The 21,608-nt window shown below is 39.2% G+C and overlaps 1 protein-coding gene across 1 annotated transcript; it reads right to left on the reverse strand.

Annotated features, from left to right (window-relative positions):
- Positions 1-9,367: 9,367 nt before the first annotated feature.
- On the reverse strand, positions 9,368-17,572 carry st8sia3 (ST8 alpha-N-acetyl-neuraminide alpha-2,8-sialyltransferase 3). The gene is made up of 4 exons (XM_041195404.1): positions 17,394-17,572; positions 13,628-13,754; positions 12,195-12,748; positions 9,368-9,914 (listed from the first exon to the last, which is right to left on the reverse strand). The coding sequence occupies exons 1-4, from the start codon at positions 17,570-17,572 to the stop codon at positions 9,629-9,631; spliced, it is 1,146 nt and encodes a 381-aa protein (XP_041051338.1). The 3' UTR covers positions 9,368-9,628.
- Between the last annotated feature and the right edge of the window lie 4,036 nt (positions 17,573-21,608).

Consider the following 21,608-nt stretch of genomic DNA (forward strand, 5'->3'; position numbering starts at 1 on the left):
ATTCTCCGCTCCCCCCCCTCCACCCCACCCCCCCACCCCCCACTATTCATTCTCATCTTTTCACATTTTCTATCTTGCTCTTTCGGCATATTCTCTCATTTGCTTTCTCCAGATGATCTACCTCACCCGTCTGTTCTCTCTGCAGGATCCTCTTTCGGTCTAGTATTTTACGAGAGGCAATCTGAAACAGCGTGACCATTTATAGGCCGAGAGAGAGAAAAATGCCTCCGTGCTGTTAAAATCGAGTAGTTTTCCAACGCGTTTAACATTAGCTTTCATCTCGCTGCATTTATTGTGGAAACCAAACTTTATATCGCTTAGTTTGTTAGCTTCCAAGTTAAATCCTACTTCGATATGAAGTGAAAAATTAGCATGCGGTCAATAAAATTCGATTTGTTTAAATAATCAATCTATACAATGAAGAGTTTCCTGCACGTTGGCATTAGGTTTACCGATTAAGTGCAAGCACTCCCGAATTGTTTCCAGTGCTTGTCTGAACTGTTTTAGTGGCCTCGAATACAATCTTTTTGCTTAATTGAAAGCTGCCAAACTGCGGTAAATATTGAAAAGCGCAAACAATAAACCTGGTCATTTGAAATAAAGGCAGGGTTCACGGCGTCTCAGCCAACATCTGAAAGGGTGAAAGCTAGATGGGTTAATATTTCAGGTGGGTCGCTCCACCCATGTGACTCAGTGGCAAGACATAGCAGGAGTGTTGGCTGAATAAATATACACTGGCAAACTGAGCGTCGGTTCTAAATTGCATCACATAGTTAAAGGGAAATCAGGAATAGACCAGTCTCAAATTCTCATCCGTTTTTGCTGCATGGTTAAAATAAAACGAATAAATCATCTTGATAAAAATCGCTATTAGCCCAATTAATCTTCTCCACTTCAGTTGAGGCCTATATTTAATTTGAGGAGATTCCCTACTGGAAATCCAGCTCGTTTGCAGCACATTTAAAAGCTGACTAAACAGTTTCTCTTTAAATAGGAAGAAAAGCTTTAACTACAATTCATAAATGCGCATTTACAGATTTGTTTCATTTTGGACATGTTCACAACGATTGACAATTGTGTTAGCGCAGAATGTCCTACAGTTAAAAAAAAGATGAGTGCTTGTGGGTCGATCTGAAATGTTTTATTTGGTTCCCTCACAAACCATCTGGCATGTGAGTGCAATGGGTATTGATTGAGCTCAGTTTGCCGCAGACCCCATGCCAGCGTTACTTGCAAATAGTCAGCCCGTGTATGCATCTGTGCGCTAGCAGCACCACGAAGAGCTTAAAAAAAAAGACTGCTCAAACTATACGAACGGGGCCTGTGGTAAGTGCACCGTGTTCCTTTGCAATCCTACGTTAAATTGTAACATCGCCCATCCGAACTGGCGACCTCCAGTAAAGTAAAACCTTGTGTTTTTATTAATTGACCAACGTTACAATTGAACCGCTCGGTGTTGATCATTTACTATAAGCGCACCAGAGAATCCAACCCCCAGTATATGCCAAGTGTATATTTCTGAAGTGAAAACATTTGCGCAGGAAGCCGAGAGGAGGAGGGTGGGTGGATTGAGGGCGGGGTGGGGGCTGGGGGAGGACTATGTAAAATGTGCAATAATGAATTTTAAAATGTCTAACTGGTGTATGCAATAAAATAAACTATTCTTTTCCAATCTGTCTAAATTTAATCCAACCACGCGTGTATTCTTAAATAAAAACATATACTCCATTTGTACATGTGTCTACAATCTTATTTGTGTTCTCAAACCTGTCTGCATTGTTCAGTTGTGAAGTTGATATCAAATGTGTGTTTAATTCAGCAAACATTGAAAGCGCGGGCCAACTTTTCGCAGTCAGGAATCCCAGCTCTTCGTTCTATCCTTCATTTTAATCAGTTAACGGGGAAACGACAACAGAGAGAGAAAAAAAGAATGTTTCGAACCAATTAAACTCTTGGAAATTCTCTTCTGTCATTTGCCAAGCGGAATTCTGTCTAACCCTTTTCTTATTAAAAAGGTGCTCCGTTATTTTTAACTGAATCAGTTATAGTTAAGCATGTTTCTACTTAAACTGTTGAGACGCAGCTCCAAGATTGTTGAGGCAAATATAAAGTAAACATGGCCGTAACCTATTTTATTATTTGATACTAAGGTATTTACAAATGCCTTGGTAGATTTACGCTGACCAAAGAAAACCCAATCTACCCTCGGAATGTGTAAGGTTTTAAACCTTTTGGGGATTTTTTTTCAAATGCACTTTAAAGCTGGTTAAATAAATGGAGATGGTCCTGTCTGCTTCCCTGTTTATTTGTTGCAAAGGCTGATAACTGGGACCTCAACGAGTGCAGGCCAGAACTTTTCATTGCCAGAACTGAAACCCAAGTAGCTTTCCTAACAATCCATTGTTAAGAAGCCAAGCAATGGAGACAACCTTTGGCGTGAGGTACCTTTGTTGAAAGGCAGCTACGCATGAAATCTTTTTTATTGTCCCTTACAAAAGGAAGCAGAAGTTGCAGTTGATTTTAAAAGACGTTCTGAATGCAAACCTGTTTTACATCTGGGAGCTGCAGTGTTCAGAGAGCAACCTTCCATGTGTGCTATTAAAGTTTAATTTCGGCCAGAGTTTGTGCTTCTGGAGAGTCATACAGTTGAGAATTCAAAAGATTATTTTGTACTAACCTTTATTCTTATAATGACCACAAGTAAAGGAAAGAGTCTATTTCGTCTGGTTCCTTTGATTTCTTTTTGAAATTATCTAAGCGTTGCAATTGTTTATTTGTATGTTATTATCATTGCAATGAGTAATCATTTAAAAAATAGATAGTATGAAGACATTCCAGCCAAAGTCACGAAGCTTATATAAAGTTTTACAAAAGATCGACAAACACGATACAAACTATTTTTCAGCTAATAACACACTCCAGGAAAGTTTTTAACCCAACATAACATTTTATGCAGTACACCTGAGATATAATGTTATAAAACGTGATTATCAAGGAAATGAAGCAAAAATGAAATTCAGGGTTAATGTGTTAAATTGACCTTCTTTAACAAATAGCCTGCGAAGTTACCATCCCTGTATTTTATATTTCGCAATTTATTCTCACTTTAATACGTGGAAGTTGTGCGCAAGTCTTGTCAGGACGTATTCAAAACTCCCTCAACAGCTCTTGCACCATCTAAGCAATAGCTTTGGCACTAAAAATAAAGAATTATCAAATTGTTTGAAATTTCATTTTTAATCGTGGAAGCGTGTGGGGATTTACACAAGCCATATGATAAAGAGCTCTGTTTACAAAATATAGATTGACTAAAAATACTTTGCATAACTAAAATAATGTTAATTCTTTCAAGTACTTGAAAAAACCTGAGAGTTTTTTGTTTGCATTAAGACTGTGCAACATTGCTCAGGCACAATGAAACCTGATAAATATACATTATTATATTGTCAGCCTTGACTCAATGTATTGTCAGGAGTATTACAATATTATTAACAATGGCACTTTTAATAATATTCGTTATCGTCAAGGAAGCCAGTGCAGCCAGGCAGAGAATTAAACTACGACATTCTTTGTTAAATATGTTTGATTGTTATATTAACTAGATAAGGAAAAAAGAGCAAATGGGACCTAGGTACAAAGAACTGTCCAGTGGTCCCGTGGGCGGACACCCTCCGAGTGGTAACTCAACAGATGTGGGTAAGAAAGCAATGATTCGGAGGACAAGTTAAACTTCGAGACTTTCTGAAGTGGTTACTCTTTGTTGGCCCTTACAGACATAACCCCCAATTTTCTGGGAACCGCTCACATGAAAAATGAATAAACACCACGCATTTTGAAGGCCCAATGGGAAGCTTGCGGTTGTCTCGCATTCTAAACTTGACGGATAGCGAATTGCTATTACAAATAGTTACTGGTAGATGGGAGGAATGACCTAGAGGAGCTGAAACACATTGTCGTGTGTTAAACTTTCAGCTTGCTCCTACATGGTACTGCTATTATCTAATCATTAACACTGGAGTTAAAGACATTAAAAGATTGTTTAAAAAAAAACATTTACAGAAGCTTTCCCAATGACAAATAATTGCAAACCTTTTGTGCAAATTTCCTATTTCGACATTTACCGCATTTTCTTTAATAGAGAAAGACGCCCTTGGTTGGGAAAGGGCAAGAAGAGAAAATTAAGAATTGAACTTTGAAAACTGTAGGATTTTGACCTTGTTCATTCATTTTTTATTTTAACAGTTGTGCCTTTTATGTAGAATGAAAACTCTTATTAATTTCGTTTCATTTTCTAACGCCTGAAGCAATGCCTGTTTTAATCATATGTTTTGATTTCATGTTATCGATTAGCGTGTAAGACAGATGCAATTTGCAAAATACGGGGGAGTTGCAGCTCTTGCGCTGCCGAGCACCGACCGGCGTCTCCCTTATTTCCATTCTTTTCACAGCACTTTTTAAAAACTTGGATTCATCCGGCTTAATGGTTTGGGGTAAATATTATTTAAATACATTTTTAATCAACTAATGAAAATTGACTGAAACCTCTGGAGAAAAAATAACTTAATTTACAATGAATACGCGACGAACTTCTGTGGAGAGCACTGGTTGAATTTTTAGTGTTTTCCAATTTGTTTTAAACGCTCCCTTTAAATAAATATAGAATAAGACATTTAACTTCGACTAACCCCAATTGGACCAATTTCCTTTGCCAGGTACCAATAGGAAGGTTTTGAAAGGTAGCTCAGTTCCACTGCCACCCTGTACTTTGCGGTACTGTGCTTAATTATTCTCATTTATATCTTTGCATTTTGGCATACTTTAAAGCTTTCTCCGACTGGGTGCAGTAACTAGTGTTCTTTGCTCTTTCCCATTTTTGCCTGATCTATGTTGAGGTTCGGTTTAATCGCTAATTGTGGGATAAGTAATGTCCATATGTGAAATGCTAAGGAACAGACCCGCCTGCATCAATTTTCATTTGGGAGCATTTACTATCGTCTGGCAATGTTCAGGCTGCTTATTTTACAGGAACCGTGGTACACTGTCAAATATAAGGATTTCCTGTTGGGGGAATTATCTATATACGATTAATATTTCAAATCACAACACAGAATATAATCCAGTTCTGTGCAGAGGTCCAAAAGATTCGTTTTGAAAATAGTACACTCAAGTAACCACAATAACCTATTTCGGGATGAAAGGTTTATAGATTTAAGTTATTAAAAGGGCCTTCATATTGCCATGATTTTTATATTAACATATCAGTGCTGCGGTTATATTTCAATATATAGTTATTTAAACCTGCACAATTTAATTAGTTGAAGGGATGATGAATTTTTCAACCTGAATTTGGACAACGAAATTACGCTCTCCATATTTAGTGGAATATATTGATGAATGGATCATTAACAAGCAACTGAAAGTATATAAAACAAATCTTAGAGCACTGAATAGTTGTATTACAATAATTTGAAATATCAAATTATGCCGTAATAATTTGAGACATTCTAATTCAAATCTGATGTTATCGACTATTTTAATCCTAAATTATTTCCTAAAGGTAACATGAAAAACAAGAGGCTCTTGTATGATTTTACTTGTACCTTGCGAATAGTTGAAAAACACACCCAAGTTTATCTGAAGATTTCGGTATCTTTTATCACTCTGCGCAGATAATCTTTTGATTTACACTCTTCAATCGGTAAACCCTCTGAACAAATAAGTTTGTTCGATGTGAACTATACTATTTTACATATCACTGGCCTGGTTGCCGTTTTTAGTTGATGAATAGTTTATATTATTTAGTGCATAAGATATATTATAGCACCCTTAAAAAAAATCGAGAAACAACGCATGAAAGCGCAAGAAGTGAGCACAGTTCTACAGATGGCCCGTTCACCTGTTCGCCGACTGGGGTACAGACAAAGACACCCTGACCCTAGATTTGACTGATACCCCATCATTTATTCATAAGCGAAAGTGTTGCACAAGTATATAGAAGTATTCTCCATTAACCGATTTTCTGTAAATCAAGAGGCGAATATTAATTTGTGATATAAAGGCAATGCATCCACAGAAAACGTAATTCTTCAACAACTTGGAAGTTACAAGATTTAGGTATATTTTATATATAGGGATATGTGAGGAGCGATAAATAATGCTGTAATTTAGGATGTTTGTAAGTGCTGAGGAATTTTTTTCGCTTGGATTGATGGGCGCTGAGGATTTAATAGCATTCAAACCGAATTAACACCACGTCCGGTACTTGCCGAGCAATGCTGAATAAGTTGCTCACTTGTTTCTCGGTGTTATCCCTAAATGATATACACTTCCTCCAGTTTATTCGGCTAACGTAATTTCTCTATTTCTCCTAAGTGCTGTAGTTCTCCCTCGTTCTTTCTAAGTTGCTGTCGACAGGACATTAAAGATAAACTACTGACAAACAGTGCGATCCTTCCTGATCCTTGTTCCCATGCTGCAGCTTCAAACCCTTGCAGTGCTAGTTCGCACGTTCAGCGTTGTTAATGCATCGCAATGAAAGTGAAACCAAATTCTGCGGACTAACTCTACTCCTCCTCGTCCGGTGTATATGGTCTGCAGGTACAAGCCGGAGCTCTTCAGACAGAAAATGACGGGAAGTATATGTCAAATGCAAACCCAGCCGTATCTGAAAATACATGTAAAGTATATAGTTTGTTGATACGTTTAGGATTAGCCTTACTGTCTTTAGTGTGGAAATATTGGGGTACTTGCCCGTCTCCTATACTTGTTATTAAAACAGTTCAGGTATAACTAATCAGAATACACCTATCTACGTCATTATTAACAAGTTTCACAATTGGTATTTTCTAATACACCTGTTTATATAGTGTGATAATTTTAGTAGAAAGTAATCACGAAGCTTTCTATTAAGAATAATTTAAAGAATGGCATAGAAGAGAGACTGGAGCCGTCAAATTTACAAATAACACTTGCAAATTTCTCCTTGAATTAAAACCTTTCAGACACTAATCATAAATAACACCCATAAAGCGTGTGTGAAATGTTCAGGTTTTGATAAATAGAAATGATCTAATTGTTTACGTTATTTCATACCCTTCATTTTGTATCTGAATGGATTATGCGACGGGACAAGTCTCATTCTTTCCATGATAAGAATCAATTTTGAACAGTTGGTAATTTTTTTTATCAAAGCAGAAAAGGGAAAAAACCAACTCGGCATCTCGGTTTTGACAATTGTCACGTGTATGTGTGTCTAATTGTGAAAGGTCGTGCGTTATAAAGGCCGACACGCTGATGGGATGCTTAAAGCTATGGATTTTTAAAATATTGATCAAATAACCGTGGTTGACTCGGTAAAACACGGATTGTGCTGAGGGAAAGCAACAGTCAGCATTCTCCTGTCCCCCCTCTCAGCAAGAATAGTAGGATGTGGAAGTGCAGTGCGAAATAAAGAAAACATATTAAGGCGTGTTACTTTACAGGACAGCATTAAACAACTTCAGAGAGGAGATCAAATGCAAGCAGGTACCCTGGGTATGTGGGAAGCGGAATTGCGCGACCGACACAGTAACAAAACTAGATAATTTCTTGTACGCGTGCACACTGTATCTACACATTTATACAGGGAGAGACAGCGTAATTCGTAGGATTAGGGCTAATGTTGCCTTACAGATAACAAACTGCATCTTAGTTTACCTGATAGTTACATGCAGCTACCATATTAAACCCCCAGATCTCCAATTCCCTGATTCATATGAAAACATTATATCGGAAGAAGTAAACACATCTTTAAGTGCATTTATCTTCAATATATAACCAGACTTTTCCTCCTTCAAATCGACATCGAGATATTAAACCAATTATGCACCAAAATCAATCAGATTCAGTCTGCTCTAACTCATTGAAAACATTCCGGTGCGGAGTGAATTTTTTTTAAATCCTGAAGCGCGACATTTATTTCAGCTAAAGCTCATGGTGTTTGAACATTCAAGGGTACCTCGTTTTGCTCATGGCTTTTCTGCCCATATTTTCATGGTGCTGCATACGGCTAAAGCCATGAAAATTACTGCCATATGCGTTAAACAAAGTGGAATGGTTCATGGTACTGTAAAGGCAAAATTTTTTCAAAACAAATAACTTTCTGTCATGTTTTTGTGGCGCTCTCTGCGATGTTTCCGTTAATGGGCGTGCGAAGCATTAATTAAAATGTCTTTATATGGGCACCAACTGTGGTCATGCCACTGAAAAAAAATTCTCACAGAAGTTAATAAGTAATTTAATATAGATGAACAATAGCAGGCATGAGAAAAAATATTTACAGACAAGAATCAATAAAATTCTTCACTTTCGCAATACAACAGAGTCGAGATCACCTTCTTGGAAGCCCTGCTTTAACATGGCGGCAGGGACATATAGCAACCTTGCAATTGCTAAACCAGCAAAAGAAAACGTACTCAATACTCATTTGTTTCTTTTGAAGCTGTGAAAGAAATAAAACGTTTTTTTAAGTACCGGTACAAAAGTAGTACATTTACCGTTCATTGGATGATAAAAAAAGTGCCACGTACATACAAAAGACTCGCATGTCCACTTTGACAACCATGTAAGATATTCTATATAAACAGGACTCGAGAAATATCAAACGTTTTCCATTTATGGATATGTTTAAATGAACAATTACTTTGCGACCCTCTTTCATTCTTCGACGCTAGGCCGTTTCTTCCAGGTCTAACGTGGTGCCTCGTCCTACTGAACTCTATTAGAAGAGTTTTGTTGAGAACCTTTTGCGCTTGAACCGTTGTAATTGGTGATATCAATTATTGCGGGGTTTCCCTTTATTTTACGCGCTATTTTAAATCAGCCAGCATACATGGAGCTCACTAGCTGATTCGTGTTAAAATCTAAGGAATTAACCTCAAACTTCAACAAAAATAAAAGCAGGATCTGAAGTAAGGTGATTTTGGTGACTCGCGTGCCGAGCACATTGAAAATCCAGACTGTGTTTTATGTTGGCACCATTGAAACAAGCAAAGGTCAGATAACAAAAGCGCCTAAGCAAAATCACTGGGACGTACTTTCACCCGCTTTAATATTTTTTTCCCACTTTAAAAAAAATTGAACCTGTTCAACATGAGGGTTTATTTCATTTTAATTATTCATTGGCGGGACGTGGAGGAACATTTCTTACCTCTCCCTAATTTGATTGGGTGCCACATCCAACATCCCAGGCTTTAAAAATTCTGAGGCCTACATTGTCTCCAATAAATTGACAGGGCATGATATCGCCAGGCTATTTTCTCTCACGACGCAGCTACTTGCGTCTGTGAGCTGATATCTATAAACAGGTTCCTGTGGTTCAATACATTCATTCGCCTATTTAAAGGAAACTCCCAAAGTTCACGTCTAAGCGCTTCCGGCTACTTCCCAATATAAAATAAATAAATGTTTACTACCACAGTACACATAATCTCATGAACACGTCAGTGGCATAGTGCTGGAATTACTTTGAGATGTGCTCCAGGAAGCGTCGCCGATAGAGAGCTTACGCATTGGGTACAAAATGCATTTTGAAACATAAACCGAACAAGAATGAAAACAAGGAATGGCTTGGCACTTCAAAAGCATCCCATTAGGAGGCACAACGTGAAAGAGTCAGTTTAGTCAAGCCCTCATTGTGTAGTTTGAACAACAGCTTGAATTCTGCTGGAAGCTGATGGGACTCTTGCCATTTGGTAGTGAATTTTGTCCCCTTTTTGTCATAATAGTGATATGGCAATTCTTTTCCTGTGTTGGGATCCCAAGCGAAAGGCCAAAATCCGTACAGATGAATCTCTTCGCAAATGGCAGAAGCCAATGTATACATCAGGATGCCTGTACTTAGCCGCTTTGGCGACAGTTGTTTGGTTTTCCAATACCTGTTCAACGGTAAAGCAATAAAACATTTCATAAAATAATTTTTCAATAAATAAAAAAAATAATCTGCCGTGGATTTATTTTTCATGAAGAACATTTCTCGTTTTCTGAACCGTTTCTGTTTTTGTTCAATTTATCTTCTACTCTTTCTCTGTATGCCTCTCTATTGCTTTCTCTTCGTCTATCTCGGTGTCTACTATTTTTTACCGCTTTGCCTCTGAGTGAGTTTCTCCTAGTCTGCCTCCTATCTTCTACATTCTTACATTCTCAGTATGCCTTCTGTAAGGGGTTCTCTACACGAATCATTTCTCTCTTTCTGGTACTCTCTATCTGGTACTCACAAAATTCCTTATCGCCTGGAGATAGATTGGAATTTCGAACCTTTAATAATATTCTCTCTTTCGCGCGCTCTCTCTGGGCGTATGCCATCTTGGTTTCATGTGATACATCAAGTAATTAGGAAAGCTAATAGAATGTTATAATTTATTGCGAGGGGAATTGAATACAAAAGTAGGGAGGTTATGCTTCAGTAATATAGAGCACCAATGAGACCACATCTGGTGTACTGTGTACATTACTGGTCTCCTTATTTAAGGAGAGATGTAAATAAATTGAAAGTAGTTCAGAGAAGGTTTACCAGACTAATCCCTGGAATGGGTGGGTTGTCTTATGAGGAAAGGTTGGACAGGCTAGGCTTGTATCTACTGGAGTTTAGAAGAGTAAGAGGTGACTTAATTGAAACATACAAGATGCTGAGGGATCTTGACAGGATGGATGTGGAGAGGAGGTTTCCTCTTGTGGGAGAATCTAGAACTGGGAGCTCATTGTTTAGAAATAAGAGGTCGCCCATTTAAAACGAGTCCTTGGCACTCTCTTCCTGGAAAAATGCGGTGGAAACAGAGTCAGGTTACTATCAGATCAGCCGTGATCTTATTGAATGGCTGAGCAGGCTTGAGGGGCCGAATGACCCATCCTTGTTCGCATGTAACAGGCTTGATGCGGCCATGGTTTGGGGAGGAGTTGAAAACCAGAGTGTGAACCTGGGCTCAGGACTAGGGTTACAGACTGAGGGGAGGCGGGGGGAGAGAGGACGCTCTAGGTAAATATATCATTGCATAGAAATCAACATATTATTCTGAATATAACATTACACATGATTTTACAAATTTCCATCAGGTGAATGATTTGACTGTCCTACCATTGTTAGATAAATACTTAATAATTAAATGATCCAATATTCAGAATTGAAACTCTCTGTGAGAGAATGGGGAGGCACAGGTGCCCTCTGGACTGTCGGTGTCTTGTGACCGGGAAACAAAACAGAATTTCCCAGGTGACAGAGCTTGAGATGGAGGATGGTCGGTGAGTCCGGGGGAGGTAAAATGTCAGGACGTCATAAGATGCTCAGGGTATTTGGGCACAAGATCTGGGTGGGGAGAATGTTATAGGTAGTCCAAGATAGAGGCTAGAAAAAAGGTTAGAAAGGTGATGGGCAGGGCCCAGGAATCAGGCCTCGGAGCCGTTCTGTACAGGCTCTGACAACCAATGGCGTGGAGAGAGGATGGATCTGTGATCGAGGTGTATTGGAACATGTAAGCAATTGGCAGGTAAAATTGCCTTTTTATGTGCACGGTTGTGATTATTTCCAGCTTTTTATTTTTTTTAATGGTGTCTACTATGATATAAATGTCAGTTTTCGGGATAAACAGCGGGGCGAACAAGGAGTTACCATGACAAAAATAAAAAATACCTGGAAAAACTCAGCAGGTCTGGCAGCATCTGCGGAGAGGAATACAGTTAACATTTCGAGTCCGTATGATTCTTCAACAGAACATACGGACTCGAAACGTTAACTGTGTTCCTCTCCGCAGATGCTGCCAGACCTGCTGAGTTTTTCCAGGTATTTTTATTTTTGTTTTGGATTTCTAGCATCGGAAGTTTTTTGCTTTTATCTTAGAGTACCATGACAGTTTTATTAATGGACTTTTGGTCGATCTGGGATGGGAGGGGACTTTGGAAGTAAGGGTTTGAAGAATTGTTCGGAGCATGCGAAGGTAACCAATCAATTTGATTGAAGAAAGTACAGAAGCTGAACCAATGAGGAACAAGACAGTCGGTAAACAAAAACAAAACAGCAGGTTAAACTGAGAAACAGTCACACAACCATTTGTGTTATAATACAGATACAATTGAAGACTATAACTGGGTTAACTAGCATGGACTATCATAGGAATACTTATAGAAGTGACGTGTAAAAGCATCCTTCAGCCTCACATACTTACTTGTTGATATGTTGCATTATGTTCCCAGGCCAAGCCAACTGAACCTTCAGTTGCGCCCTATACTCTATAAAAAAATCTACCAACGTTCTTGTCACCGGAGCGGAAGTGTGGAAGAAAAAAGCAGGGATCCAAAGAATGGCTCCATCGAGCTTTTTAAGATTCAGGAAAAACTTATTTCGATCTTGGATTGTTAATAGATTGTTGTAGTACTTTTCGAGGATGCTTGGGTTGAAGGTCGTGAGGTTCGTCTTTTTGCCAACATCTTTTTCAAAAGATTCAGTTGGCGCAAAATTGCAGCGGAACACGAAATCGGATTTATCAATGTCAGCTCCACAATGGCTTCCGATGAGGATCCCACTGTTCCCGACCACCGCACATGTGTTGTAGTGCATCTTTAATATAGGGGGCACGTCGGGGAGTAATGATCGAAAACTATTGCTGACAGAAAAAACGTACTTGTGGTTAGAATAGTCATAGTGCAGCAATTGTCCAACTCGCACGTTTTTCTTAACCAAGGTGAAATTTTTATAAATGTCAACATAGCGACTGATGTCCTTCCTAAAACAAAAACAAGAGAGGTACAAAACGAGTTAGTTCAGTTCATTCTCGGCAATGAATTTGAATTCAGAACACACACTTCTAGGAGTGCAGCGAAAGTTTTTCTCAGTAGGTTTAAACTATTGAGAAATAAAACAAATCAAAAAGGGCCATTGAGAAGGAATTATTAAAAAGTTTCTTTTGAGAAGTTGTAACTTTGAAATATGCCTATTACTGATAGTACAATGAAACATCCCATTCACACTTGTTGGTCTTCATTTCACTTATCTCTCACAGTGATACATCTTTAGTTCTACATAACTTTTATCTATTTTTACATGGGAGGTGGGCGTCACAGGCAACGTCAGCATTTGTTGCCCATCCCTAATTGCCTTTCAACTGAGCAGCTTGCCTCACCATTTCACAGGGCAATTAAGGGTCAACCACACTGCTATGGATCAGGAGTCAGGTGTAGACCAGGCCAGGTAAGGATGGCAGATTTCCTTTCCAAAAGGACATTCATGAACCAGATGGGTTTTTACAACAATTGATGATAGCTTCACAGTCATCATTACTGAGACTAGCTTTCCATTCCAGATTTATTAATTGAATTTAAATCCAACCAGCTGCTATGGGTGATGGGATTTGAACTGTTGCCCTCATGGGTTCATGAGGCCTGGGTCTCAGGATTACTAGTACAATGACATTACCACTATGCCACCATCTCCTCCATAACCAATACTGTACCAGAACTCTGATTTTATTTGAAGGCTTCCCCATTGCAGAGATAAAAGCCACAAAAACCCCTGCAACCTCTGGAAATATGAAATAAAGAGGAAAAGAATGATAATCACTTCCAGTATAGCACCTTGGACCTTTACACTTTGCAGAGTGACTTGCCTTTGCTTTAAAAAAGAAGTTGTGTTGAAAGTCCACTTTACGGATTTGGCATGGACATTGTCGTTAAGGCCACTTCCAGCTGGCAAAAAAGAAGGATCCAGAAACTTCAAAGAAAACTGTGACCTGTAGGAAAAATCAGTACCAAGGTTTAATTGGAGTATTGCCCTGTCGGTTTAACTATATTACTCGTGAATTTACAAGGCTCGGTTGACAAAAGATCTGAACTCACTCTTAACCTTTCACTGACTATAACAAATATGTGTTATTTCAATTTATTGATGGCATTTGTTTGATCAGTTGTATTAACTTGCCCAGAAATATATATGCGCAGCACCTACAATCCCTGTACAACTATCCAAGCACACATATAAAGTTACTTATCAAAACTAAATTAAGGCTGAGAATCCTACAAATTGCTTTGCTCAGAGGCCTCAAATACTCAAAATCATTTACTGGTATGCCAGTAAATCATTCTTAATATCTTAAAATATACCACTAGACTGGGTTTAATTACTACTTTAGCATTTTGGTTCTTTCTGTCAGTAACTTTCAACTCCGTCTCTTCCTCAGAGATATCCCTTGTACATTCCCTGTTGTTAATGTTTCCATGAAATAATGCCTTTTCCTAGAGGGTGGATGTACTTTAGCGATTCCATTATCTAATTTGCTCCTGTTTAATCCTGAGAACCCCTCTCTTTTCACAACTAAATACTTGTTCTATGATCAAGAAGAAAGTCAAGAATGGAACAGGCTGCTCAGATGAGCCAAGCTTGTCTTTCTGTTATTACTTACCTTTGTTCCTATTTGCATTTTGAAAGTTCCTAACATATTTGACTCTATCAGTTAACTAGATTATCCCAAACATTTCCAACTTTTAAGGATATAAACATGGTTTAAATGCACTAATTTTAATCCATGTCATCTCACCTGGAACATTCTGCATCATGTAATACATTTTCAAACTCAGTAAAGTTTCCCCCTTAGTATTTATTCTTTCTATACTGTACAGGCTACACCTCTTTAATCTTTCAGTTGATATCTGTGATCAATCTTGTTATTTTCCTTTGCACCCACGCCATCTGAACAGGCGGATCAAAATTCTACTCACCAGTCGCATATATAGTCTATATACAGTATATATATATATATAGCTTAGGCAAATTTGAATTTCACAGGCCAGCTGAGTATTCTGAAGTGTTAATAAGATGTCATTTAAATTGCTTTTTTGTATTGTTGAATCATTGAAACTTTCCCTCCTCCTTTAGAACCTTTGTATAGCTGACACTCTTTCTCTGATTAATATTTTCTGTTTCATACGTCTTCCCCCGCTTTTTACCCAGTTTTACTACAGTACTATTCTGGATTCTCATGATTTTCAGTTTTATTTGCAATATTTCATGTGGCACCTTATTGTGGATTAGTGGCTCTCTGAAAGTCTAAATAAATAGTATCTTCCAGAGTTCCACTACCTACTTGATTTGCAACTTAGTCAGGATGGATCCAGGAGCTTTATCAATTAGGATCTCCCCCTTCTAAATCTAGGCTGTTTCTTATTCACCTGCTGCTATATAGCCATTTCTCCACCTTCCTTCATTTGGTCCTTTTCGAATATTTGGATAGTGGGCCTGCACTGTTCAGGTCAGATTTGATCCTTTCTATCAATATGCATAGTATATTTGCTAGCTTCTAATTCAGAAACTTCTTTCATTGCAATCATTCTTTGACATTTATTTTTTCCAGTCTACTCTCTTTGTGGTAACTATGCAGATATAGAACTTCTTGAGGGTGTCAATATGTTGATCCCTGAATCTATTTTTCAGGCCTACAGTACAACAGTGACTACATTACAAAAGTACAGTACTTCATTGGCTGTCAACACTTTGGGATGGCCTGAGATGGTAAAATATGTTATATAAATGCAAGTCTTTCTTATGAAGAGCTTTTGAATTGCACGGTGCTCCAACTGGTTCCATTAATTTAGTTAGCTCAATAAAAATGGATTCAATAATATCTACTGCACTTCTATTTTTGACAATGTCCAATAGAACTCAACTTCTGATTTGTTAATTGAGTTGTTAATTTTAAATTTGCTTGATTTTACACTGGATTGTTTTCCTGACTTTGTTAAAATATGTATCCCTGGTTGAATCTTCTCCTTTTTACTTAGAGTGCAGTAAGGCTCGTTGTTATAATTCTGACCCATTGTGCATACTGGTTTCCTTGCCCCTCTATTAGTTGCTATGCCTTCAGCCATTTAGGCCCCAAGCTCCGGAATCCTCCACTAAACTTCTTACCTTTGAAGGCTCTTCTTAAATCCTACCACTTTGACCAAACTTTGAGATACCCATTCTAGTGTCTCCTTTGTCAATTTTTCTCTTTTCATGTCAATTTTTGTCTGATTACTTTCCTGTGAATCACCTTAGGGCATTTTACTACATTAAAGGTGCTATATAAATGCAAGTTGTTGTCTGTGCAAAGGAGCCTTCACTATAAATCAGCATCATGGACAATATGAATTGGACAAACAATCATAGCATGTTTGAAAAGTTTCATCTTAGCATCTCAATTCCACCAATTGTAAGAACGACCAACCCACCCCCACCCACCCCTGCCCCAAAACCTGGATTATTTACAAGATCATTTAGAACAGATTTTCCTTGATATTCATGTAAACTGAAGAATGCTGGCATAAGTTGCGCTATCAGTATGCTTTTAAAAATATCTGATTGTGATAGTAGGTGTTAAGAAAGGCATATAATAGAGTTTTGGAATTGTGCCTAGGCAATTAATTACACTCCTGGATGGCCATTACAAAAATAAGGCACTAAATCAAATTCTTTGTTTTTTTTTAGAAGGAACATGCTCATTTGGTTATGATGCTCCCCAATCAAGCTCTCCCTTTCGTCTTGAAATTTGAATGTCAGGTTAGTTTTGCATAAATTCTTCCAAGTGTGCGGGTACTGCCTGCTAATGCCAGCAATATTGCAGCCTTTGCACAACACAAATGTAATTTGTTTTACAGATATATTGGGCATAATCGACATCACAATGAAGCCTAGACAAGTACAATTTTATATGCACATACACACATATATGTATAAACAACAGCAACACTTCCGACTGAAGCATTTAGCCCCCTCTCAAATTAGGGATGACGGTGCTGTGGGAAAAGAATCAATACCCCAGAGACCCCGGCAGTGAGCGATGCGGCTTCAGCAGCAGCGCTGGGCCCTGCAAGGCGACAGCCAGCTGCACATCAGTCTGCAAAGGACCACGATCCGTTTATGTTACAAACATCTGGTATAGCACCCCCCCACCCACACCACCACCACCCCCCCCCCCCCCCCCCACCCCACCCCCAACCCAACCTGTTATTTTCCATGAAACGACGCGGAGGCGGGGTATGGATCTAAAATATGCCGATTCAACAGTGGTGCCTGGAGAGGGGTTGGGGGAGGGGAGTTCGGGGGCTGGGGGTGGGGGAAAGACTGAACATGTCAGGATCACAACACATAAAGATGCTGTACGCCTGCGATGATGCATGGGCCTGCGTGCTTCTTTCAAACAATACGATTATTACTTTCTGAAAAAAAGAAATAACGCAGGTCCTTTTTTTGGTTTGAAGGCTGAACCAATGGTCAATCGATTGGGAAGCAAGGCGGGCACCGGGGCTGCCAACTGACAGAACGTCTAATTTTGCACAGATTCTGTTGGCTTCTTTTAAAAGGATTTTTAAAATCGTTATTATTATTCTTTACTTACCGAAATCCACTGTGTAACATGTACAGTCTGGGGCCGGCTGAGCCTAGATATCTCGGGGTGGCGAAGAGGTTGTCCTTTTTGAGTGAAACATAGCTGATCAATGATAGAATAAGCAGTGCGACGCTTAACATCACCAAACCCAGCACACTCGCCATACGAACCATCCTGCAAATCCTCATAGTGCAAACACCTCAACAGTAAAACGAAAGCAGGCCCATATCTGTTCGTTTATCTTAACAAGAGAGGGAGAAAAAGAAAGAAAAGTAAGTCGATTATATTGACAATCTATTGTTCTGCTTTATATGTGAAATAAAAATGGACGGAGTCAAAATTCTGCAATGCAGAAATGGTAGGTGGTTGCGTTGGTGATACGTCGCGTAGCTCAATGATACCCCCACACTCCACATGCACACTGCACCAGCGCTGCCTCCATCCATTCCCCGGCTGCAGGCTAAATGTGACTGGAATAGTGCTCTTCTATTTACCCGACAAGCTTAAGGCTTTTATTAATGAACCCTTAGTAAATGCCTGGGTGCGTTTCAATAAAAAAAGAACATTGGGGAAATGCGTGTTGTTACTTGAATTAAACTGACTGCACTTAAAAAAAAAACAGAAAAAATGATACCTGCCACTTAGAGAAGAAAGAGATAGATATTTTGCTAGGGATAGGGGTGGGGGAAACTAATTAATAACAATAATGGATTTGGCAAGAAGCAAGAAGACCTGTAAAAACATCTTCCAGAAGACAACGCTTAAAGAATTGGGCAGACAGGTGGCAGATGCAATTTAATGCAAGTGGAAGGTCATTTAATTCATATAAGGAAAAACAGTGAATGGGAGTGTATACTTCAATGACAACTTGTTGAGGGGTATGGAACAAAAGACAGATCCTAACTATTATCACCCATCTCTGCCTCTGCCTCAGCCCATCTACCATTGAATCCCTCGTCCATGCTTTTGTCACCTTCAGACTCAATTATTCCAAGGACCATCTGGCTGGTAACCCATTTTTCACCCTATATATACTTAACCTTATCCAAAAATCTGCTGTGTGTACCCTGTCACGGACTGAGTCCCATTCACACATCACCTAGTGCTTACTGATTTGAATTGGCTCCCAGTCCATCAATGTCTCAATTTTTAAATTGCCTCTTTTTATTCAAATTTCTCCATGGCCTCACTGCCTCTGTGACCTCCCCAGCTCTACCGTTCTGTGAGAACTTTGCATTCCTCCAACTCTGACCCCTTGCCCATCTCCCAGTTCATTTGCCTAACCATTGGCTGTCATGCCTTCAGCAATCAGTATCTATAACAGAAACAATTAATACCCCCACAGAAGACCCCTAGAGTGAGAAATGTGACTTCACCAGCACTACTGTGCTCTGCAAGGACCATTATGTGGATAACCTGCATCCAGGAACAAGGCGATAGCCAGCTACATATCATTCAGCAAAGGTGGTAGAGGCAGAAACCCTCACAATGTTTAAGAAGTATTTAGATGAGCATTTGAAATTTCATAGCATACAGATTATGGGCCAAGTGCTAGAAAATGTAATAGATAGGTGCTTGATGGCCCCATGGACATCATGGGCCAAAGAGCCTGTTTCTGTGCTGTATAACTCTATGAATACAATCCATTATACCACAAACATTGATATAGCCCCCCATTAACATTTCAGATAGGACTATTAATCATGTATCATTTCTGTTGAAGGGACCTATTGAGAAGTATCTGTAGGTCTGAGGATCATGATTTAATGTTTGTTTCATCAGTGTCACCATTCAGTACAAAGAGGATGTGTAATGGCAAATATTGAGATACCAATACTGATCTTTCCCCAGTGGAAAACTAAGCATCCCATTTACACAGTATACCTGAAGATAGCTACAAAAATAACATGCAAAACAGTTTTCTTTGTAACGGAGACAATAAATGTACAGTAGGATATTCTAATTTTCCTCAATGTACTGCATCTATTACCTCTCACCTCCCTCTAATTATGTGCACACCATTTTGACAATCCCCTGTGCTGGGTTCTCAACTCCAAATACTGCTTCTTTGCACCATTGAATCTTCGAGCTGGAATATGCATTTTGTTCTCTAATTCAATATTATTGCTGAAAAAAGAGACATGTCTAAGCTTTTTGTCTTGCATTCATCAGGATACTTGCAAGAATAAGGGGGAAAACGACAAGTTATACTGTGAGTAGACAGTGCTGACTGGTTGGAAAGTGGTGTTGCCATGGAGAAAGCATCACTGATGGTGACTGACAGTTAACTGCCAAGCATTGTTTGAATTTTAAACCTGGAAGCTTGGCCCTAATTGGTCAAGGCATTGCCCTGAGGAGTGAGTCAGTGAATGGCTGCCACTTATTTTGTTTAGCTGAAACAGGTGCAAAAGTATGTACATGTTCTTTCTGTCTACAAAGAACAGAGCCCCGTGTATGCAAACAATGCTTGGCAGTTAGCTGTCAGTCACCATGAGTGGTGCAAGTGGCAATACCACTTGCCAACTAATCAACACTCTCCACATACAGTATAAATTGTTGCTTTTTCCCTTAAATTGGTATTCTTGTGAGTGTCCTGATGAGTGCAAGACAAAAAGCTTAGACATGTCTCTTTTTTCAGCAATGCTCAAATTCTGTACTACCAAATGACTAATTGAATATTAGCACAACTTGCATATGTTTTTAGATAAATTATCAGTATCTCACCTTTATTTTATGTTGCTTCATCTGTATAACACCTGGTAACAGCATTAATGGAGGAGATAGAAGTGGTAAACATAAAACATAGAAAATAGGAGCAGGAGTAGGTCATTCAGCCCTTTGAGCCTGCTCCACCATTCAATATGATCATGGCTGATCCTCTATCTCAATGCCATACTCCCATACTCCTTGACAACTTTAGTGTCTAGAAATCTATCTATTTCCTTCTTAAATATATTTAATGACTCAGCCTTCTTAGCCCTGTGTGGTAGAGAATTACACAGGTTCACCACTCTGTGTGAAGACATTTCTCCTCATCTCAGTCCTGAATGGCCTACCCCATATCCTCAGACTGTGACCTCTTGTCCTAGACTCACCCAGCCAGGGGAAATATCATCTCTGCATCCAGTCTGTCCAGCCCTGTCAGAATTTTATATGTTTCAATGCGATCCCCTCTCATTCTATTAAACTCCAGTGAATACAGGCCTAATCGTCCCAATCTCTCCTCATACGACAATCCTGCCAATCAGTCTGGTGAACCTTTGCTGCAATCCCTCCATGGCAAGTATATTCTTTCTGAGGTAAAGAGGCCAAAACTGCACACAATACTCTCGGTGTGGTCTCACCAAGGCCCTGTACAGCTGCAGTAAGGCATTGTTGCTCCTATACTCAAATCCTCTTGCAATGATGGCCAACATACCATTTGCCTTCCTAACTGCTTATTGCATAACCAGATTTGCAATTTTAGTTGAAGGTCTGAGCAGGTAGCAGTGATGGGCTCCATATCAAACCAGACCTGTCAGGAGCTGGATTGTGGCTCAGCAAGCTAAATGTAACAATCTTTTTCAAATTGAGTGATCAACAGGTTTGAAGGAATGGAGAGACTGATGATGGATGGATAATAAGTCACATAAGATGTCATTGGTGAATTTAACCAGAGCATATTTTGGAGCCAGGCACCTGAGAGGACCTTCCAGTGTCATGGATGCCTAGCAGAACACGTTAAATAGGAAAAATCCACCTGATCTTGGAAGTGTCCTGGAGTGTAACGGCAAACGGTCCTGGCAAGTGTGATTCCACTGCATGTGTAGGCTTACAGAATTTTGGCTCCAAAGTTTCTGCAAACTTTCAAGCATATACTTGGACAACTGTCCCACAGAAACTGGCAGAGAAGGAATAGAGTAATCAGCTCCTTGGGTTTGACCCACCATTCAAAGAGACCATAACTGCTCTGTATCCTAACTCCTTCCATCAGCCTTGATTCCATAGCCCCACTACTCTTGACTAGCAAAAATCTATCAATCTAAGATTTAAAATGATTAATTCATCTAGCATCCACTGTTTTTTGTTGAGGACAGTTTCATAGTTCTACCACCTTTTGCATAAAGAAATATTTCTGAACTTCTCTCTTGAATGGCCTGGCTCTGATTTTCAGGTTAAGGCATCTGCCACCAAGGGGAAAATGGCTGAAGTTTTCCATCCCCATTGGCGTTGGGTGTCATGGCG

This window comes from Carcharodon carcharias, chromosome 1, assembly GCF_017639515.1.
Source record: "Carcharodon carcharias isolate sCarCar2 chromosome 1, sCarCar2.pri, whole genome shotgun sequence".
In the NCBI taxonomy this organism is placed as follows: domain Eukaryota; kingdom Metazoa; phylum Chordata; class Chondrichthyes; order Lamniformes; family Lamnidae; genus Carcharodon; species Carcharodon carcharias.

Coding starts and splice junctions, on each gene's coding strand:
- st8sia3 (XM_041195404.1), bottom strand. CDS start 17,572: ATGAGGATTTGCAGGATGGTTCGTATGGCGAGTGTGCTGGGTTTGGTG. Junction 12,749..13,627: donor CTTTTTTAAAGCAAAGGCAA/GTCACTCTGCAA, acceptor TGTTTTAGGAAG/GACATCAGTCGCTATGTTGA. Junction 9,915..12,194: donor ATAATGCAACATATCAACAA/GTAAGTATGTGA, acceptor ACCGTTGAACAG/GTATTGGAAAACCAAACAAC.